The sequence below is a fragment of the Podarcis vaucheri genome, assembly GCF_965113315.1.
Source record: "Podarcis vaucheri genome assembly, chromosome: 8".
Classification (NCBI taxonomy): domain Eukaryota; kingdom Metazoa; phylum Chordata; class Lepidosauria; order Squamata; family Lacertidae; genus Podarcis; species Podarcis vaucheri.
In genome coordinates, this window is record NC_138766.1 from 71,864,694 (window position 1) to 71,886,733 (window position 22,040).

The following is a 22,040-nucleotide window of genomic DNA, read 5'->3' on the forward strand; positions in this document are numbered from 1 at the left end:
CAGTACGTGCAGCTCAGTATGAGGCCTTTCCAAGGTTTCTGGGAAGAAATAGCAACCCAGCAACCAGTGTAAAAAAAATATCCAATGGATTTCTACAATTAGTTTCCAGTCACTGTTAGCCTTTTAGTCCTTTATATAGCAAACAGTAAACAAAAGATCCTTGACGGTCCAACAGAAAGGAAGATCTATGGAAAAGTTTGTTTTTCATATGGAATCTAAAGCTGAGACACCTAATCCAGCATTAAAGCTAAGCTCACTGCCATGCCCAAAGTAGCTCAGTTCATGAAGAATCAGGTGAAAGAAGACTGTAGCTATTGGCAAAGTCAAGCTTTTGAGCCTGGTTATGCATATTTTTATTTGATTTTTTTATTCATTAGATGAATATACTACTCTTCTTAATAAGATCTCAAGGCAGTTCATTTGTTGTCAGCACCACTCCACACAAGTTTTTACTGTACTTTCTAAGTTATAGCATAAACTATTCTATTTTGTTTTACACCTTTTCATAGCCTTGTTCACTGTATCCATAACATCCTTAGAATCATATAATAATAATAATAATAATAATAATAATAATAATAATAATAATAATAATAATTTATTATTTATACCCCGCCCATCTGGCTGAGTTTCCCCAGCCACTCTGGGCAGCTCCCAATCAAGTGTTAAAAACAGTACAGTGTTACATATTAAAAACTTCCCTAAACAGGGCTGCCTTAAGATGTCTTCTGAATGTCAGGTAATTGTTTATCTCTCTGACATCTGATGGGAGGGTGTTCCACAGGACGGGCGCCACTACCGAGAAGACCCTCTGTCTGGTTCCCTGTAGCCTCACTTCTCGCAATGAGGGAACCGCCAGAAGGCCCTTGGCACTGGATCTCAGTGTCCAGGCTGAACGATGGGGGTGGAGACGCTCCTTCAGGTATACAGGACCGAGGCCGTTTAGGGCTTTAAAGGTCAGCACCAACACTTTTAATTGTGCTCGGAAACGTACTGGGAGCCAATGCAGATCTCTCAGAACCGGTGTTATGTGGTCCCGGCGGCCACTCCCAGTCACCAGTCTAGCTGCCGCATTCTGGATTAATTGCAGTTTCCGGGTCACCTTCAAAGGTAGCCTGACGTAGAGTGCGTTGCAGTAGTCCAAGCGTGAGATAACTAGAGCATGCACCACTCTGACGAGACAGTTCGCGGGCAGGTAGGGTCTTAGCCTGCGTACCAGGTGGAGCTGGTAGACAGCTGCCCTGGACGCAGAGTTAACCTGCGCCTCCATGGACAGCTGTGAGTCCAAAATCACTCCCAGGCTGCGCACCTGGTCCTTCAGGGGCAGAGTTACCCCATTCAAGACCAGGGAATCCCCCACACCCACCCGCTCCCTGTCCCCCCAAAACAGTACTTCTGTCTTGTCAGGATTCAACCTCAATCTGTTAGCCGCCATCCATTCTCCAACCGCCTCCAGGCACTCACACAGGACCTTCACCGACCTTCATAGAATGGGAAGAGACTCCAAGGACCATCTAGTCCAGGCTTCCTCAGCCTCAGCCCTCCAGATGTTTTGAGACTACAATTCCCATCATCCCTGGCGACTGGTCCTACTAGCTAGGGATCATGGGAGTTGTAGATCAAAAACATCTGGAGGGCCGAGTTTGAGGAAGCCTGATCTAGTCCAACCCCCTGCAATGCAGGAATCTTTCACCCAATAACCCACAACCCTGAGATTAAGAGTCTAATGCTGACTGAGCTATCCCTCAGGTCAAACCAAAGATATGCCAGTCATCTAATTCCTGGTGTTCACACTAAATGCTCTGTTAACATGACCTTTACATATCCAATTATGTAAGTTAACCTGCTTTCTCACTGCCTTTTCCTTCCTTTGAACTGGCCCTCATCTCTTCTCCATCCGTGAAGAAGCAGGATTGGCTAGCACTATGCCCCTCCAGAACACCCCACCTCAAAATGTGGCTGCCCCACCTAACAAGGAAAGCTGGCTACAAGGCTTTCCTACAGGCACTGCTCTCAGGAGGCAACACTACCAGCCCAAGAAAGCCATTTACACCAAGCATGCCACCTAAGGCAATGTGAAGACAATTTTCAAGGTTATTTAGTTTGAGAAGGCAAACTCTCCCAGTGCAAACTACTTGGGAAGGGATATTATTATGCCATGGCTGGGCCTCAAGCAGTCGGGCTAGACATAGTCCAGACTCCAGGCTAATAAAGTTAGCCACTGCTGCAACAGGCAGTGACTGCAAGTGTTTTAGTATTTTCCACGATGTGGATTACATTTGTGCTTCATGTATTTGTGTCATTGTTCTCCCCTCTTTCTGTTCTGTGCACATATAGGGTAAGCCCCCTCACAAAACAGGCTCCTGTACTTGTACTCTGAAACACCTGCCTTACATAAGAAGTGAAAGGAAATCAGAAGTGGAGCGGTTAACATGAATTGCAATTAGATCAAAAATACATTTCACTGGTAATACATTTCTCTCTGTGTTCATTTCAACAATACAACAATACAATTGCTAACCTTCCAACAAGGTGATCTCACGATGAGAAGGGGAAGATTCACTAAAGGTTAGGAAATAAAACCACCAAGAAGAAGAGTAGCCTTGCTTAAAAAAACAAAAAAGGTAAAGGACCCCTGGACGGTTAAGTCCAGTCAAAGGAGACTATGGGATTGCTGCACTCATCTCACTTTTCAGGCCGAGGGAGCCGGCGCTTGACCACAGACAGCTTTCTGGGTCATGTAGCCAGCATGACTAAACCAATACTGGTGTGCGGAGGACCATGACAATGCCAGAGTGAATAAGTTCAAATTTACTATCCTCCTTTCCCACACTTTCTACTTGTGATGTGCTGATGGCCTGGGGGGAGGGAAGGGGGAACCAATACTTTTCTAATGTATGAAGCTCTTTCCACCTAGTCATATTCTTACTCTGAGCAGCTGGCATTTTTCTAGCTGGTGAGTGTGGAAAGTTCCAAGCTTTCTCCAAATCTGGAGAGGGGACAGGGATCACCACTGCAGGGGCAATCCTTGCCGAGACTCCCTTCACAGCCCACACAGTTGGAATAAAGCTAAAGATTGTACTTCCAAGGTTTTTCACACACCTCTCAAGGGCATCACCAAAACAAGTTTTCCTTTACAGTTCCCATTACAAAAAGGCAAGCTTATTTTTGTACCGCACTTCAACACAGCATGATTCCATGGACATTTTCCATGGAAGAAGGAAATGCTTCTTCACTGCAGTGGACTCTGAAAAATTAGGGTTGATGTGCACAAACTACATAAATTCTGGGATTGGTCCCACTTACCCATGTGTCACATGCATACTCCAAAGCCACATCATATATTGTTTCAAGCTCATTAATGTCATCTAGAGTCCTATTATGAAGTGGAAAACTGGGCAGGTTCAAAGTTGTATTTTGGGTTTATTTAGGTGACCACCGAGAGGAAGTGTGTGTGTGTATCTTTATTAAACACATTCATGAAGTCAATTTGTAAACAAACTTTGGAGCCAGGGAGTTAATAAGGGAGTAAATTAAAGCTAACACTGTCCAGAGTATATATCTCAAAACTCTTGGGAGAGCAGAATATGCCAGGTATTTGTAGCATAAAATCTCCAATCATTTCAACTGAATTGGAGCATAAATCAAGAATAACACTGAAATTAATGAACACTGTGGACTGCATCCTTATCTGTTATAGCTTCTTGAAAGCATAGAGTAGAGGTTCCCTGCTATGCTCCTTTAAAACCGTTTGAGAATGTTTGGTGAATGTTTTGTCCTCAGGGTGCTGTCTCTAGGAGCCACAGCCCAATGCAAGCTCCAAACTTTTAGACCTCAAACTATGTAAGATTTCAACAAAATATATAGGGTTGAATCCAAAGAAAAATAGCTGAATGTATGTCTCACTGAAATCAGTGGAACAAGTAATTAAGCTTCTCTAATTTCAACGGGACTTAAGTTTAACTAACTCGGTCCAGATCCAATCTACAGTATCTAGATAACTGCAGAATACCCTGTTCTAGCTAAGCTTGAAGATATTTTAAATAGTGTAATGGAATTTTGGAAAGGTAGGGAGAGTTCCAAAGGCACTACACACAAGCGGAAACACAGAGTTGTTGCCAAAATCACCTTCCCAGATCATGCTGGACATCGCTCCCTCTTAATGTATAATACTTAGCCTATTTTTCATAAACATTACGTTTTTAATTTCCCTGCCACCCATTTTTGTTGGCTGGAAGGGGAAGGAAAACATTACAACGGCAGATATTTGTATTCTTGTTGCACTCTTCTTCTTATTATTATTTTTATGCGTGTAATGGCTGTCTGTACTGATACACATTACATATTAACAAAGCTTAGTAAAACGTATCTAGATTCTAATTTCAACCATCTTCTACTGAAGGCACACGCTTTTAAATCGGTAAAGAATGGCCTGATTTAACAGTTGGATACGCAAATAAACAGCTGCTCCAGGCAGTGTCACAAAACATGATAGTACACCACTGTTACAGGAAACCTATGGACTTGTGGTTCCAATTTATTTTATCCCTTTATAATGCTGTACACAAAAATACATGGTCAAAAGCGGGATAGTAACAGGCAGCAAAATGTTGGTTTACCAATCCTAAATTGTACTGTATTCCATCTCCTGCCCTGTGAATCAGAACTAAAATCCTGCTTACCCTCACCAAGGGAGACATTCTGAGTCCCTAATTCCTGAGTAGAGAGGCTTTTCAACACCTTTTAAATACAGAAGAGCTTCCCCTCTCTTAAGTCACCATGATTACAAGTCACAAGTGCTATGGCACCAAGCATGTCGACTCAAAAGGGTATTTGATATTAATACCGTTCTACATCAGAGAAGAAAATATATACCCAAAAGGTAAAATTAATATTTATTACTCATCTGCTTCTGGTTTCATGTGATCAACATTAAAATAAAATAAAACCAATTCACACAGAATTGAAATAGGTACACAAAAATAACTTGATTTTTGCAACAGTCAAATTGTGATCATTAGTTAGTGGAAGCCATTTTGATAGTGCAAGCAGATACATGGTGCAGTAGTTATCAGGTGTCTAACAATGGCCAGGGAAACCCTAGGTCAAATCCCCACTTGGTCATGAAGCTCACAGTGTGAACTTCAGCCAGACACTTCCGCACAGCTTAACCCAGGGGTAGACAACCTAAGGCCTGTGGGCCAGATGCGGCCCAATCGCCTTCTCAATCCGGCCCATGGACAGTTTGGGAATCAGCGTGTTTTTACATGAGTAGAATGTGTGCTTTTATTTAAAATGCATCTCTGGGTTATTTGCAGGACATAGGAATTTGTTCATTCTTTTTTTTTCAAAATACAGTCCGACCCACCACATGGTCTGAGGGACAGTGGACCAGCCCACAGCTGAAAAAGGTTGCTGACCCCTGTCCTAACCTAATTGACAGGGTTGTCTCAAGAATAAAAAGGGGAGGAAGAATCATGTATGCCAACCTAAGCTTCTCTGCAATAAGACCAGACCAAAAAGCTCTGCAATAGTCAAACATGTTCTATCCTTGTGAGCATTTGTTATTACGTCAGTAAAAATGAACAACCGTAATAAAGTTGTCCTTTAAAAGTGTTTGCATAAATGAAACCAAATCTATGCTTTTCCAACTAACAATTCAAAAACAAATCCCCATATTTATGAAATAATTTTATGAAATAATCATTTGTTGCTAAAAAGTTATAGCTACCAACAGCCATTTTATAACGTGTTTTGTACATTTAAGTCTGCACTAAAACTGGCATTCCTCACTATCACAACTTCATGAACAATTTGGTTACGATTCTAAAGTTACAGCCATAATCAGTGTCACCAGGAAGAAACCAAATACCATGGGAACCAGTGGGATATATTTCGAGGCAAACATATTTTGAACATGGCTGTAGAAGTTACATGAAGATGCTGGTGTACTTGCCTCACACTATTAATGTCCTATCTTCACCCTTCTATGACAGAAACATGCCAAATTCATAGACATTACTGAGGCTGCAGCCAATCTCTGAGGTGGTATTTCTCTTAGCACATGACACTCACTGCAGTGTTAAATGTGTCACCAGGTCATTCAAGAGAAAGAAACCACACCCAGACAGGCAGGCCCGTAATAGTTTGGATAAGATGTAATCCTCACACTGATGTACGTTACTTGCTAAATATTTAGCTGTTCATTTTCTACTGAAACCTTTTTCAGACATCTTTCTTAGATAAGCATACAATTCTATGCACACTCATCTGGGAATAAGCCCCACCAAAACACAGGGGTATTATTTCTGAGTAAATATGCTTAAGATTGTGCTGCACAATAACAGAATAGACTTGGACCATAATCAAATTTAATAAAGGCCCAGACAGTACAATTACAGAAAAAATGTCTACTATCTCTGTTGCTATTTTAAAAAGAAGTAATAGATATAGCTACATGTTAACTGTAACAAAATTATTTTTGTGTTGTAATACAGAAAGTTAAACATTACTGGAAATCTCAAATTGCTTGCAATTTAGGCTTTCCATTATGCTCCCAATCATATACATTTAGCAGTTTCAAGATTGTCAACCCCAATGCAATCAAGCCTATTTCATAGATCTACCCTGCATGAACACCAGCCACAATAAACATACTGATTTACCTATCTCTTTCCCATCACTACCGGTAATTTGTAGTTGCAAATTCCCCCTTAAAAGCATATTTAATTCAAAACCTAGTCTTGCTCCTTTGCTTTCTACGCTTAAGACAGACAAGATTAGCAGCTTCTTCGAGATAAGATGGAAGAGTCCTTCAGAATCTTATCTGATGGTGTGCAACGTTCGAAATAGCTAAATTTCCATTGCGGTCAAGATTCCCGTAGCGCCAGAGTTAAAATATACACAGCATCAGAAGAGGCCAAGTTACACGATGCTTACAGCGTGAAACCCCACGCGGAATCGCACTGTCAGTCGAAGTTTTTATTCAATGCCGGGGAGAGAAGACCCGAGAGTCTGCTCAACCCCACCTTTTGCAAATCCAGAGACAAAAGCAAAACCAACACGTTTCCAAGCCGGATCCTATACCCACGTTCAACCCAGGATCCAATGGGATCGTTGCACCTGGGTAAGGATGCATGGGACCGTGCCTCTCATTTTGACACCCGCGGCTTCACTTATTTATTTATCGGTTATTTTTTGTTATTTATTATAAGCGTCCAAATGCACGAGGCGGCTCCTGCACTTGCAACCCAGGCGGAAAACCTTGTTGACGCTCACAACGTGTAAAGTGAAAAGGGAGGGGTGGGGGAAATAAAATCCCGGGGAGGGGGTGAAGGAGAAGTGTCCCCCCCCCGCCACATTCCACCTCCAACCCTTCACTCCCGTCAACCAAACACGCGGGGCTCCTCCCCTCACGCACGGGGGCTCCTCCCCCTCTTCTGCTTCCTCTGTCTCCCCCCCCACTCCCGGGGGCCCCGAGTGGCCTCCCCTCGCGCGCTCTCCCTCCTCACCGGTCATTGAGCTGGTCCTCGGTGCCCGGGAGCGGGTGCACCACGAAGTGAATCGATGTCATGTTTCGCTCCCCCTCCCTCGAGGGAGGCGGGCAGGGGCCGGGCGCGCGAGGAGGAAATGGAGGGTGCAGGGGGGGGGGAGAGGAGGAGGAGAAAGGACGGGCGACGGCGGGCGGGGGGGGGAGGGAGGGCAGGAGGGCTTGGCGCCCCCTCCGGAGTGCCGCTGGGTGTCTCGTTCACACTCGGGAGCCTCCGCTTGGCGCCAGGGGAGAGCGAGAGGCTGGTCAGCGGCGTGCGCGGGAGCGGGGAGCTCGCGGCGGCGGGAAAGGGTTCGGTCAGCGCCCCGCTCTCACACGCGCCGCCATCTTAACTTCCAGCGGCCCCTCTCTTCCCTCCCTCTCCTTGCGCCTCGCCGGGGAGAGAGCGGACGGGGCGGGGCCGCCGCCGCCCCGCAGCCAATGGCAGGCCGCCGCTCAGCAGCGGGCGGCCGCGGGGACGATGTAAAGCTCGCGAGGGTTGGCCGGCGGCCGGCGTGCGTTGCGTCAGGCGCGGACTGGGGAAGAGGGGGGCCGCGTGGCTGCGCGCGCCGCTTTCGCTTCCAGTGCGGAGAGGGGAGGAGGAGGCGGCGGTGCGCGTCAGGGATGCGCGTCAGCGCCGCCTTCTCCCGACGGTCCCGCCGCAGCTGCCGCCTTGGCCGCCCGGCTTCTGGGCCTTCCCGGAGAACGGGAGATAAAAGAGGCGTCCTCTTTCTCCTCCCCCGGAACAGACCGAGCGACTAGCATGGAGGGCGGGGAATAATACCCTGCGAGGGGACGGGGAATCCGCCTGGCGAAGGAAAAAGCCCCCGAGTGGGAAAGGCTGGCAGGTCGCCATAGGCTTTCCCTTGACTTGCCCGCCAGACTCTGCCTGTAGGAGTTGCTAAAATTTATGTTGGGGTGGCGGGGAGGGAACACGCGAACGTGTGAACGTCGCACTTGCAGCTTTGCCTGGGGAAAGCCCCGGGGAAGCCTTTACTGTGGTTTGTGTTAAACGGGCCCTCAGTGCGTGACGGATAGGGAAGTGCAATCCATTGTTTCTCAAGACAGACAAGTGCCAATAACAGGTTTCCTTCCTCTGCCCTGTCCCCATTTTATCCTCACAACAACCCTGGAGGTAGTTGTGTAGTGAGTCACCCAACACGCTTTGTGGCTGTATGAGGATCTGAAGGTCCTGCTTCCACAATCCTAGGCCTACACTTTACCACACTTGAAGACAGTGGTTTTAATTATGTTCACTGGCTGTTCGTTTGGTTGTATTGCCACCCCTCTTCTTTTTCTCCATGAGGTAAAGCAGTGTTTCCCAACCACTGTTCCGCGGCACACTATTGTGCCGCGAGATGTTGCCTGGTGTGCCGCGAGATGTTGCCTGGAGGGAGGCGGGCGAGTCGGGCGGCAAGAGGCGGGGCGGCGGCGGCGAGGAGAGGCCGCCCAGCGCGGGGCTCTCGCCGTCTGCCTGCCTGGCTGCCTGCGAGCTCGGCGGGCAGCGCCTCCGTCCGCAGCGCCCGCCTTGCGGCTCTCATTCCCTGCCCCTGCCAAAGCTCACCCAGCCAAGACGCGCTCTCCTTCCTGCCTCGCTTTGCTGCCTCCTCCCCCCCACCCCCAAAGCTTGGAGGTTCCCCGGCAAGGGGGAGGGGGAAAAATTGAAACTTACACTTTCGTGCATCCCTCCCGGCGTGACGCTGCGCGCTGACGTCACGGGGCTGTAATGGTGGTGTGCCTCGAGATTTTTTTCATCAAACAAGTGTGCCTTTGCCCAAAAAAGGTTGGGAAACACTGAGGTAAAGAGTGTCAGTTACCTGAATGAGACTTAACTGGCCCACGGGCAGGTCATTGTAAAGGTAAAGGGACCCCTGACCATTAGGTTCAGTCGTGGCCGACTCTGGGGTTGCAGCACTCATCTCGCTTTATTGTCCAAGGGAGCCAGCATACAGCTTCCGGGTCATGTAGCCAGCATGACTAAGCCACTTCTGGCAAATCAGAGCATCACACGGAAACGCCATTTACCTTCCCGCCGGAGCAGTACGTATTTACTTGCACTTTGACGTGCTTTCAAACTGCTAGGTTGGCAGGGGCTAGGACCGAGCAACGGGAGCTCACCCTGTCGTGGGGATTTGAACCCCATCTGGAGGGCCGAGTTTGAGGAAGCCTGCTTTTAATATATCCCTGAAGGCTTGGTGGGTTGATCTGGATAGTTGCATTGGATCCCTTTCCAACTCTGTAGTTCCTGATTCTCAATATTTCTGCAAGTGAAGCTATGGGTGTGGGTTCCCCCGAGGCGGTACCTCTTAAGGCCTTACAAAATCTTTCCTGCAGGGTGAGAACATTCTGAGAAAAAGAGCTAGCCCCTGCCAACCTAGCAGTTTGAAAGCACACCAAAAAGTGCAAGTAGACAAATACGGTAGGAAGGTAAAACAGTGTTTCCATGCGCTCCGCTGGTTTCGGTGTTCCATTGCGCCAGAAGCAACTTAGTCATGCTGGCCACATGAGCCGGAAGCTGTCTGTGGACAAATGCCAGCTCCCTTGGCCTGTAAAGCAAGATGAGCTCCGCAACCCCAGAGTTGTCTGCAGCTGGGCTTAACTGTCAATAGTCCTTTACCTTACAATTGGATAGTTACATGCACACTTCAGGCAAGCAAGTAGCGTTATTCAGAGCTCAAAGGCATCAAACCACTCAAGTAGGGTGCAAAACGGCCACTGAAGGGTGTGACCTGGGAAGAGTCCTAAGAGCCAGAAATAGAGGCTTGGAAAGTCTCCAGATCTGAGGTTCCATTTCCCTGGGCTAGAGTATAGAAGCCCCATCGTGAACTATTAACATATGGTTATATTATTTGTGTGTAACTTTCTGAGGTCAAAGACCTGAGCTTTAACCTTGCTGCAACTTCTTTTTAACATCTATGTACCTATCAGGATTCCCAAAAAATGAAGTTTGTGACTGCAACATCTATGACTCTCAGGCAGGAAGTCTTTTCTAATTTTGTTGCTGCTTCCTACTATGCTACCAGGAAGTTTGCAGTAGTTCTTTTTGCTGCTGCTTCCTCTTATGCATATAAACCAATATACAGTGGTACCTCGGGTTAAGTACTTAATTCGTTCCGGAGGTCCGTTCTTAGCCTGAAACGGTTCTTAACCTGAGGTACCACTTTAGCTAATGGAGTCTCCCGCTGCCGCCTCTTGATTTCTGTTCTCACCCTGAAGCAAAGTTCTTAACCCGAGGTACTATTTCTGGGTTAGCAGATTCTGTAACCTGAAGCGTCTGTAACCCGAGGTACCACTGTACTCCTGATATAGGCATTGTTCTGAACATTATTGTCTGTGTGGAATCAGTGGCACTAAATTAGGACTTCGTCCTTTTCCTGGTAAGCCCGTAATCCATCACTTATCCAGGATGACCAGTAGCCTATAGGGTTTCATTTGCTACATTTACGTGCCATCTTTCTTCCCATGGTGGAAATAAAGGAAGAATATGTAGGATTCCCTCACAGTGCTCCATCCACACACTCACCCACCCTGGGCCTGGTCGGCTTCATCAATAATATCACATCGTGTATCTTCGCACCATGCTGCTGACTGTTACAGTTGGCATTCCTCTGGCTGGCCTTGGCTGTTTACCTGCCAAACTGGCTGTAGAGTTGTGCTGGCTGTGTATAGTCTTTAAACCTCTGAGTAAGCTTGTGTCTGTAGGTGTTGCTGCCCTCCTGACTGATGAGTCATGAAGATCTCTAACAAGGGGGGACACTATGGCTGGGGTCCCCAACATGGTATCCATGGCAACATGCTCCCCTCGGACACCCTGATTGGTGCTTACCAAGGCCACTAGGTACACCCAGTTTTTAATCTTTGTAAAAGAACATCAAGCAAATAAGGACAGCTTTTGGATGAGTTGAGTATTTTGCTTGTTTGGTGGAAAAGGTTCTGCACACCACCAATTTTTCTTCCACGAAATGGGTGTTTTGTGGCGCAGTTCTTAGGTCTTCAAATGGGCATCCTACCCGCCCCCCCCAAAAGTTGGAGACGCCTGCACACACAATGGGCTCTCCTTGATAACATGCCCATGGCACAAGCCAGCAGGACTTTGTAAGTGACAAATCTGTCACTTCACTCTCCTATTGCTGTCCCCATTAGCAAATACTAATGCTAGCTGCTTTTTTTGCTTGGAGAGCAAAAAAACCTAGTAGATAACAATTTAAATAATGTAAGAATTGCTTTTTGTTATCATTGTTTTCTCAAAAAAGTTTGGAGTTTTAAGAAATGAAACTAGGAAACGTGGTAATGCCTTAAGATGAAGTTTGAAATTTAAGAGTCTTATAAGAAAAAACAGTATGCACAATACAAGGTATTTAAACTATAAGATTTTGGCCATTTCAGTTTCTGTTAAAATGAGTGCCATGGTGTCTCTTAACGCAATAACTTTTGGACATCAGCGAAGCTGAATGTTGGAAGATTCGGATAAAAGAAAGTCCTTCATACAGTGCATAGTTAAACTGCAGAACTTGCTTCCACATGAGGCACTGAGGCCACCAATTTAGACAGCTTTAAAAGAGGATTAGACAAATTCAGGGAAGAGGGCTATCAAACGCTATCAGCCCTGATGGCTGTACTCTGCCTATAATATCCTATCAGTCCTGATGGCTCTACTCTGCCTATAATATCAGTTGCAGGAGGGTTTCTCAGAATGTTCTCACCCTGCAGGGAAGATTTTGTAAAGGCCTTAAGAGGTACCGCCTCGGGGGAACCCACACCCATAGCTTCACTTGCAGAAATACTGAGAATCAAGAATTACAGAGTTGGAAAGGGATCCAATGCAACTATCCAGATCAACCCACCAAGCCTTCAAGGATATATTAAAAGCAGGCTTCCTCAAACTTGGCCCTCCAGAAGGTTTGAGACTACAGTTCCCATCATCCCTGACCCCTGGGCCTGCTAGCTAGGGATCATGGGAGTTGTAGGCCAAAAAACATCTGGAGGGCAGAGTTTGAAAAAGCCTGATTAAAAGCAACTAGAGAGGAGGCCCCTGCTCCTATAATTTGCTCAAATTGCCCTCTGCTGCCACCTGGAGGCTGGTTAAGAAATAATGAGCCAATTCCGATCGCAACTAGTGCCTGCTTTAAGGTGGGTCAATGAGCTCTAGCGTAATGAGAATCAACAATTACAGTTATTTCTGTTGTTGCTGCAATCAGCTGAATGCAACAATATTCCCTTCCATGCATTAAAATCTTCTGAGGAGGGTTTCCACCCTACCCTACCTCCACAAGTGGCCCCACTAGCAAAGGCAGGCCAAGGGTTGATCCTAGAGCAATTTCAGTTGTTTGCTAGGATGCTTACTCTCTTAATATGTACTCCCAGATACAAGTGTCATAATGTCAGGAAACTTGTGTATTAGATAGAGGTAAGAAAAGGATCACCTCCCATCACCTCCTGGCAAATAGAAGGGGAAGAAATGGAAGCAGTGACATATTTTACTTTCTTGGGCTCCATGATCACTGCAGATGGTGACAGCAGTCACGAAATTAAAAGACGCCTGCTTCTTGGGAGAAAAGCGATGGTAAACCTAGACAGCATTTTAAAAAGCAGAGACATCATCTTACCAACAAAGGTCCATATAGTTAAAGCCATGGTTTTCCCAGTATTGATGTATGGAAGTGAGAGCTGGACCATAAAGGAGGCTGATCGCCGAAGAATTGATGCTTTTGAATTATGGTGCTGGAGGTGACTCTTGAGAGTCCCATGGACTGCAAGAAGATCAAATGTATCCATTCTTAAGGAAATCAGCCCTGAGTGCTCATTCGAAGGACAGATCGTGAAGCTGAGGCTCCAATATTTTGGCCACCTCATGAGAAGAGAAGACTCCATGGAAAAGACCCTGATGTTGGGAAAGATGGAGGGCACAAGGAGAAGGGGACGACAGAGGACGAGATGGTTGGACAGTGTTCTCGAAGCTACAAACATGAGTCTGACCAAACTGCAGGAGGCAGTGGAAGACAGGAGTGCCTGGCGTGCTCTGGTCCATGGGGTCACGAAGAGTCGGACACAACTAAACGACTAAACAACAACAAGAAAAGGATAGCTACGGAATATTAAGGTGTGTGATTGCTGCTCAGAATCAGAGCTCCAGTTGTGTGCAATCTACCGTATTTTTTGCTCTATAAGATGCACCAGACCACAAGACGCACCTAGTTTTTGGAGGAGGAAAACAAGAAAAAAAATATCCTGAATCTCAGAAGCCAGAACAGCAAGAGGGATCGCTGCGCAGTGAAAGCAGCAATCCCTCTTCCTCTTCTGGCTTCTGGGATAGCTGTGCAGCCTGCATCCGCTCCATAAGACACACACACATTTCCCCTTACTTTTTAGGACGGAAAAAGTGAGTCTTACAGAGCAAAAAATACGGTACTTGGTGTGAATTGCTGCTAGTCCACAGAAACTAGCAGACCAAGAAGTGGGTGTTGTATCTGCTGTTGCCCCCAAAACAGAGCTGTGCTATCCCTAAACAAGAGGTGATTTGAAAAGTCGGGGACTACAGCTTGGTAGCAGGCAGAGCCAGGACCAAAAGATGGTGGAGTTTGCAGCATTACATAGCTCCTTCTCTCTGTGTGCCACCCCATTCGGTCTCTTACATTTCCCTTCCTCTCTCACACACAGCAAAAGAGGATATGCTCCTCAGAGGCCCGTTTGGAGACAAAAAAGTGGATCTACAGTATCCAGAGAACAAGGTGGCACTGAGGGTACATGTGAAATTTAGTCAAGGCATTGTTTTTACTTCTTAGAACAAAATTTATATACCCTAGAATTGTAGTATAAAACTTCTGCAATTGGTTTTTGGGCTTTAAACCCTGCGATAGGATGTACTTTTTACCATCATGCACAACAGTTGCCTAAAGGGCCCCCTGAAAGCATTGTTAAAGATGGGAGTTGTACCCAACTAAGTTTTACTCAAGAGTAGTCCCATTGAAATTAATGGGCCCAAGTTAGTAGTAGTCATTCTTTTTATTGGGTCTACTTTGAGTAGGACTACCACTGGATACAAAGCAGGATGTTAAATTACTTCGGCAATTCATAGAATTTTGTAAAACCATAGTTCAGGGCATTCTGATCAAAGCAAAAGTCTGAAAATTTAGCCTTTTATATTTCTCGCATGAAACCTGTGACATAATGGCCATTTCATAATATCAGAGTAAATACAAGCAGTAGGAGACAGTGGGCACAGAAAACTGAATCCCAGTGTATTTTAATTAAAACCATCTGAGGGAACTTGGAGTTATTTCTGAAGGAGGTGGAGACGTATTCAGTCTTGTTACCCAAGAATTAGATCTTCAGAAAGTTTGAGGGATTATCTCTTAGGAGGCCACATTCTGAACATAAAATGGTTCCTGAACTAAATTTTGAGTTTAAATTTAATAGTTGGCCCCTAATAGTAATGTTGTGAAACATTATTCATCATTGGATTTGACTTTTCAGGATATGGGCCTGATTTGCTTTCTGCCTATATGTTTTATGTTTCTGTGTTTATAAGGACAATTGGACAACGTCCAAGTATTTCGCCCAAACCAATCTTTAGTTCCTATCACAACACCATTAAGACACCCACATCACACTCATTTCCTACCAAGAGGCCAAAGTACAAGATACCCCCCTGAGAAATGAGAAAGTCTGTAATGTGGTCTTTTAACAGAAGTCTGTAATGGCTTTTAACAAATACCACAAACTCGGAGCTTTCTGACTTCATTGTACATGAAAGAATGACCTTGATGCTTCATCGGGCTGGCATTTTACATTCAGCAGCTGAGACACAACTACAGTTTACCGTTCCCGTGGCGATGGCTAGACTGTGACATATTTGCAGAGCAATGATGTCATAAACGCCATGCTGGAATACAGCCAGAACACCAGTTGCTTGCTCCTTAATGCAAACTTCTGGCCGGGGCTTGCAAGACCAATTTTTTTCCCCCCTGACGAGTGCCCTTTATTGAAGGCTGTACTCGTCGGTTAATATGGTTTAATGCCTACTCATGGCAACCCTCTGCAACGCCCTGGAAGCTGTAAGGCGAGATTTAAGGCGAACCGACAGAGAAATAAAGAAGCGCTTAAGGCTTATGGACATGAGTTGCTGCCCTAAATCCTGCGAAGTCCAGGCAACCTGCCTTTGTGATATAAGTCTCCACCCACATTGCTGCTGTCTTCTCCACCCCTACCCCCACTGCCTGTGTGACATACTATGCTGTCGTCCCTGTAGACCGCCTTGCCTCACACCTTTGGAGCGTAAAGCTATCAGGGCTAAGATAGAAGCTGAGCAAGAACTGGCCAGGTAAACGGGTTTCTCCAGTTTGTCGCTTGCGTAATTATTTAAGGTGTTAATTGTTAAGGTGTTAAAAGGAGCGGGGTGGAAGCAATGGGGAGTGCATTTGTTCCTGTGTATCTAGTTCTGTAAAGGGACGCGGGTGGCACTGTGGTCTAAACCACTGAGCCTAGGGCTTGCTGATGAGAAGGTCGGCGGTTCGAATCCCCACAACAGGGTGAGCTCCTGTTGCTCGGTCCCTGCTCCTGCCAACCTAGCAGTTCAAAAGCATGTCAAAGTGCAAGTAGATAAATAGGTATCGCTCCAGCGGGAAGGTAAACGGTGTTTCCGTGTGCTGCTCTGGTTCGCCAGAAGCAGCTTAGTCATGGTGGCCACACGAAAGCTGTCTCCGGACAAACGCCAGCTCCCTTGGCCAGTAAAGTGAGATGAGCGCCACAACCCCAGAGTCGTCCACAACTGGACCTAACAGTCAAGGGTCCCTTTACCTTTATCTAGTTATGTAATTCAACTGCTGCAGCAATAGATGTCCTACAAAGGGAAAGGAAGCACATTTGCAGTTTCCAGGTCTGTTTTAAACTGGGTCCTTCTGCATGTTGCTATTTTATTGCTTATTTGTTAAATCTGTATACTACCCTATACCCATAGATTTCAGGGCGGTTCAGAACATAAAAGTTATTTAGGAGGTCACCAACTTGGATGGAGCCAAGCCCTGCCACCCTCCCCCCACCGCCTTTTTTTTTAAGATTCAGAATAAAAAAAGAAGAGATGAACTGCTTCTTCACAGAGCGGCTTGGTTAAGCTGTGGCATTTGATCCCACAAAATGCAGCGATTGCCACCAATTTGGGCGGCTTTAAAAGAGGATTGGGCAAATTCATGGGGGATAAGGATATCTGTGGCTACCAGTCATGATGGCTATGCTTTGACTCTGCCCTTGAAGGCCATACTGCTCCTGAATATCAGTTGCTGGAAAACGCAGAGGTGCTCCTGAGCTTGGATTCTGCTTGTGGGTTTCCCATCAGCAGCTGGTTGGCCATTGTGAGACTAGACGGGTCATTGGCCTGATCAAGCAAGCTCCTCTTGTGCTCTTAGAAGTGGTACAGTGGTACCTCGGGTTACAGACGCTTCAGGTTACAGACTCCGCTAACCCAGAAATTGTACCTCGGGTTAAGAACTTTGCTTCAGGATGAGAACAGAAATCATGCTCTGGTGGCGGCAGCGGGAGGCCTCATTAGCTAAAGTGGTGCTTCAGGTTAAGAACAGTTTCAGGTTAAGAACGGACCTCCAGAACAAATTAAGTTCTTAACCCGAGGTACTTTTAAAGCCTGTGGAGGCACCAAAGCTTTGGAATGCCCTCTCAAGAGAAGTACACCAACAAAGACACTATTTCAGGCATGTCGGTTTAATCTGGCCCCCGTGGCAGTTTGTCTCCTGGGGTAACAGCTCAACAACTTTGGTTTCATCAAATCTGGTCCTGGTTGAAAAATTTTTGGGCCCCCCTGTTGTATTTTCCCCCAGGCGTGAGGTTGCAGTCGTTTGTACTCTATCAACATTTATGAAGAGGAGACCCATTGAAATTAGTAGCCATCGCTAATGGGCCCATTCATGGGGTTCTGCTCTGAGTGAACGTTGGCTGAATACAACCCAATCTTTTTATTCGCCTCAGGCACTCTCCTTCTCCAGCAGAGTGTCTGAACTCTACCCTGCGACTGGCTTATCCGCACCAGGGGTGAGCAATGGCTACATGAGGTTGCAGAGTGCTTCTAGGTGGGCATTCATTGGAGGATCTGGGGATCTCACGCATGCACTTCCTTTGCAGTGTCTGCACAACGTAGTTGGCATCAAAATGCCAGCGGGGTATTCCCCCTCCCCCATTTAATCTGGATTTACCCATTTATCAGAAAATCCCTTAAGTTTCTCGTTTGTTTTTAAAATGTTGGCAATGACCAATTGCAGTACAAAGCCCCTGGGATAATTCTTCCCAAAGCATTGGATAATCTCCCCTTCAATGCAACTTTTAGGACTCAGCTACATTAGTCAAAAAACAGTGCTTTGAATGCGTTATAAACATGCAACACCAGGTGGCGCTAGAGAGCAAAAATATTTTATTTGCCATTTTCCATAGGGCCTCCCCCCTTTTTGTTATAACAATTTAATTTCTGACTTTTTATAGCATTTTTTCCTGTGTGTAGCTGGTTGGCCCCTGTGGGAACAGAATGCTAGACTAGTTGGCCTTTGGTCTGATCCACAGGCCTTGTTACTATCACAGCAACAATAAATAAAACATATCAAGAAGCACACAACAAGGTTTATCAATTTCCACATAAATCTTAACAAGGTCTAAAAATAACAATTGCAGAAAATTAATATCAATAACAGCAACAAGAAACCCCAACAAAAACAACAACTAAATAATCCCCCAGCCCAATAATTTGTTCAGCCAGTAGTTAGTCAGATAACAGAACTGAGCGTGGCCAAAATACATACTCCTCAAATAAATTCAAGGAATGACCCTACCTCACAGCGTAGGGTAAGGAATTCCATGTATGTTGTCATGAGATTCTCGGCAGAAGGGTGCACTACAAATATGTAGTGACCTGGCCTGCCACTGCGTCATTTATCATTGAGCATGTTCACGTTTCAGCAAATCTGAAAGTGGCGTTTGGATTTCTATTGTAAGTGGAATAAAAGAGCCACGTTCATGGTTCCTTTTGTGTGCTTGTATACCACTTTTCTCCTGCCAACCTAGCAGTTCGAAAGCACATCAAAGTGCAAGTAGATAAATAGGTACCGCTCTGGCAGGAAGGTAAACGGTGTTTCCGTGCGCTGCTCTAGTTCGCCAGAAGTGGCTTAGTCATTCTGGCCACATGACCTGTAAGCTGTACGCCGGCTCCCTCAGGCAATAAAGCGAGATGAGCGCCGCAACCCCAGAGTCGGCCACGACTGAACGTAATGGTCAGGGGTCCCATTACCTTTATACCACTTTTAGTCACCAGGTAACTTCAGAACAGTTTCCATAATAAATAAATCCATGGACAATATCCAGCAAAATATTTCCATTAGCACAAAGACTTCTGACTGTGCAATAAAATATAGCTCATTTGGTCGAGCAGGAGACTCTTAAATCAAGGTCGTGGTTTCAAGCCCCACATTAAGCAAAATATTCCTGCATTGCAGAGAGTTGGACTAGATGACACTCATAGTCCCTTCTATAATAAAAGATAGCCCCCAAGCTCAAAAACAGTCTAACCATAGCCTGTGACAGCTAGAGAAAGAAAGTGTTTCCAGCAGGTGATGGAAAACCCCATCTGTGTTGTGTTTGCTCTTGACTCCACGAAGAGGGAGCTCTGCAGAGAAGGCTCTACTCCAGGTCTCTTCGCAATAAGAGATGTCCATTGGTGGATCCACAAGCAGGGCTTTCCCTGCTGATCTGAGGGGTGAGGGAGGGGACGTTGAGAAGTGCTGCTCCATCAAATCAAATACCCAGGATCCTATGTCATTCGAGAGCAGGGATGGGCAAACCTGCAAGTTTCTATTTTTCCCCCAATCTTACATTCGAATCACTTTGTGATTTTTTTTTTTAAAAAAGGTTCTCATGAAAATTTATCATCATTTTAGTGTGAATTTCTCCTAATGAACACATTTTTATGCATTTTTGCGTGTTATTTTCACATATACATGCATTTCAGTGCACACTTTACCCTAGTATATTAATTTTTTGTACACATGACTGGAGAGTGGCGTTGCAAAATTTGGAGAAGTGTGAATTTTGAAGGATGGCTTTCCTTCAGCACTTGTTTCCAACTGTGTATTCCTTTTCTACATAGCCACATTTCTTTATGTGTCTTCCTTTTAACTATCCCTAGATTGCAAGCTTTTTAGTATGCTTATAAAATGTCCTGCATTAGATAGTGTTTATATATTTATCTCCTATATATAAGCTAATTGCCAAATGGCACCTTCAGCCTTAGTTACAGTCACTACAATGGAATGTCTAGGCTCCTCTTTTTTGTAACTATTTTTCATTTTATTTCCATACCACTTTATTTTTTAAAAAAATAAAAAGGTCTCAAAGCAGTTTTCATTAAAACATTCAATAAAACAATCTAGAATAAAACAAATGCAAGCTTCAAGGAAAATATTTCCGATCCCTCTCTAAGGGACATTTTGCTTTCCCCAAATTTATTTACCTCCTTCGTTTATATAGCTGTCCCATAGCAGAAGTACTCTAGGAAGCCAGTGTGGTGTAGTGGTTAGAGTGTCGGACTAGGACCTGGGAGAGGTCAGTCATGAAGCTCACTGGGTGACCTTGGCCCTCTCACGGCATCTTCAGCTACCTCACAGGGTTGTTGTTGTACGGAATTAACTATGCACTCCTTGGAGAAAAAGCTGGGAACTAAATGCAAAAAATAAGCTCTTCAGTTTATTTGCTTAAGAAAGCTGGAGGGGCCAGCCAGATGGAGATGTCAGCCGCCAACCTGGCATCCAGAGATCTCCACATAGTCGCAATTGGACCCATGCCAGTTGCAAAACACACCTGGCGCCTGGCTAGTTTCTAACACTGCACACACCCCTACACACACACACAGAGAGAGAGAGAGAGAGAGAGAGAGAGAGAGAGAGAGAGAGAAGGCCACTGGCAAATGATTAGAGTCTAATGTTGCAGCAAACATCACAGATTCTACCAACAGTTCTACCAACACAAGGATATAGATGAGTTCAACCCTGTGTCATTTCCTGTGAACTGGTACAAGCTGATGTACTGTATTGCAACCATTTGGTTTCCATGTCACATAATGTCAATCCACCGACACAATGTACCGTCAAATCATGCCTATTTATCAACAGATTTAGCCTCATCCTGTATTTTAATACTTTGTTGTCTTTTAATACCACTTGTATTTTAATACTTTGTTGGAAGCTGCCCAGAATGGCTGGGGAAACCGACTCTGGGGTTGCGGCGCTCATCTCGCTTTATTGGCCGAGGGAGCCAGCGTACAGCTTCCGGGTCTTGTGGCCAGCAGCAGAGCAGCGCACAGAAACACCGTACTGCTGGAGCGGTACCTATTTATCTACTTGCACTTTGACGTGCTTTCAAACTGCTAGGTTGGCAGGAGCAGGGACCGAGCAACGGGAACTCACCCCGTCGCGGGGATTCGAACCGCTGACCTTCTGATCGGCAAATCCTAGGCTCTGTGGTTATTATTATTATTATTATTATTATTATTATTATTATTATTATCAGTATCATCCTCCTCCTCCTGTGTGCGGGATTCCGGCCCCTTGAAGCAGCTTGGCTCGTTCTTCTTTCCTATGTTATTATTGTAACCATTATTACTACTGCTGTTGCTATTATTTTGCAGAATTCGAAGAAGGATCACTAAGATGATGGCAGCATGTAGCCGCCCCAAGCTGCTGGCTTTAATGGACGTTAAGGGTTTCGACCCGGAAGACATTACAGTGAGGGTACAAGATGGGAAAATCAAAGTGTCGGCTGAGCACGAGGAAGAATTTAAGACTTGCAGAGGGAAGGAGTACAACTACTCCACCGTCACCAAGGAGATCTGTTTGCCACCAGGGGTGTGTGAGAATGAAGTCACTTATACCATCGGACCCTGCAGTCTCGTGAGGATAGAGTCCCCAGGCTGTGTCCCTTCCTGCTTGCTTAGCCTGCTTTGAAGAAGACACTGGATGATCAGCTCTGGCAGCTGTTCAGCATCTGGATGCGACCTCAGTGGATCCCAAGGGGAATGGTTGTGTTTGGGTTCTTTTCTCTCTCTCTTTTTTAATATCGCCCTTTAAACGTGTTGCTGTCCATGCGAACCTTCTTCCAACAACGACAATGCTGAGCATCCTCTGGTTTTTTCTGCGTTTGTTTTTATTTCCAAGTTGTGTTTTAAAGGGCGTCTTCATAGCTGGTCGCTGCCACAGGAGGGGGAATGCAGTGCTGGATTATCAAATAGGCAGAATAGGCACAGGCGTAGAGGCTCATCGCCTTTTAGGGAGCCTGCGGCAATGGATAAAAATAATATTGGTCTTGAAAGAAAATTGCAATCAAGCTGTCTTAGTTCAGTGTGAGGCCCCCCAAGATTTTGACTGCCTAGTGGCCGCTACAAGGTTTAATCCAGCACTGGGGAATGCCATTCCTGTTTATTTTTAGCCGCGGAGCTGGAAATTATGGGGAGGGACCCTCGCTCGGTAGT

General features: G+C 45.6%; 2 protein-coding genes across 9 annotated transcripts in view; one reads left to right on the top strand and one right to left on the bottom strand.

The window, feature by feature from the left end:
• The window catches only part of UBR5 (ubiquitin protein ligase E3 component n-recognin 5), a 66,755-nt gene extending 59,089 nt beyond the window's left edge, over nucleotides 1-7,666 (bottom strand). For 7 of the 8 annotated variants that reach the window (XM_082235388.1, XM_082235390.1, XM_082235389.1 and 4 more), the window contains exon 1: nucleotides 7,512-7,666. In XM_082235388.1, coding sequence (XP_082091514.1) covers nucleotides 7,512-7,573 — 62 coding nt within the window. In that variant the 5' untranslated portion in view covers nucleotides 7,574-7,666. The remainder of the gene's footprint in view (nucleotides 1-7,511) is intronic. The other variant, XM_082235391.1, reaches the window with a different exon arrangement.
• Nucleotides 7,667-15,416: 7,750 nt separating this feature from the next.
• On the top strand, nucleotides 15,417-21,691 carry ODF1 (outer dense fiber of sperm tails 1). Its single transcript, XM_082235962.1, has 2 exons — nucleotides 15,417-15,848; nucleotides 21,201-21,691. Exons 1-2 carry the CDS (start codon nucleotides 15,553-15,555, stop codon nucleotides 21,514-21,516), a joined length of 612 nt encoding a protein of 203 aa, XP_082092088.1. The 5' UTR covers nucleotides 15,417-15,552; the 3' UTR covers nucleotides 21,517-21,691.
• The last annotated feature ends 349 nt before the right edge of the window (nucleotides 21,692-22,040 follow it).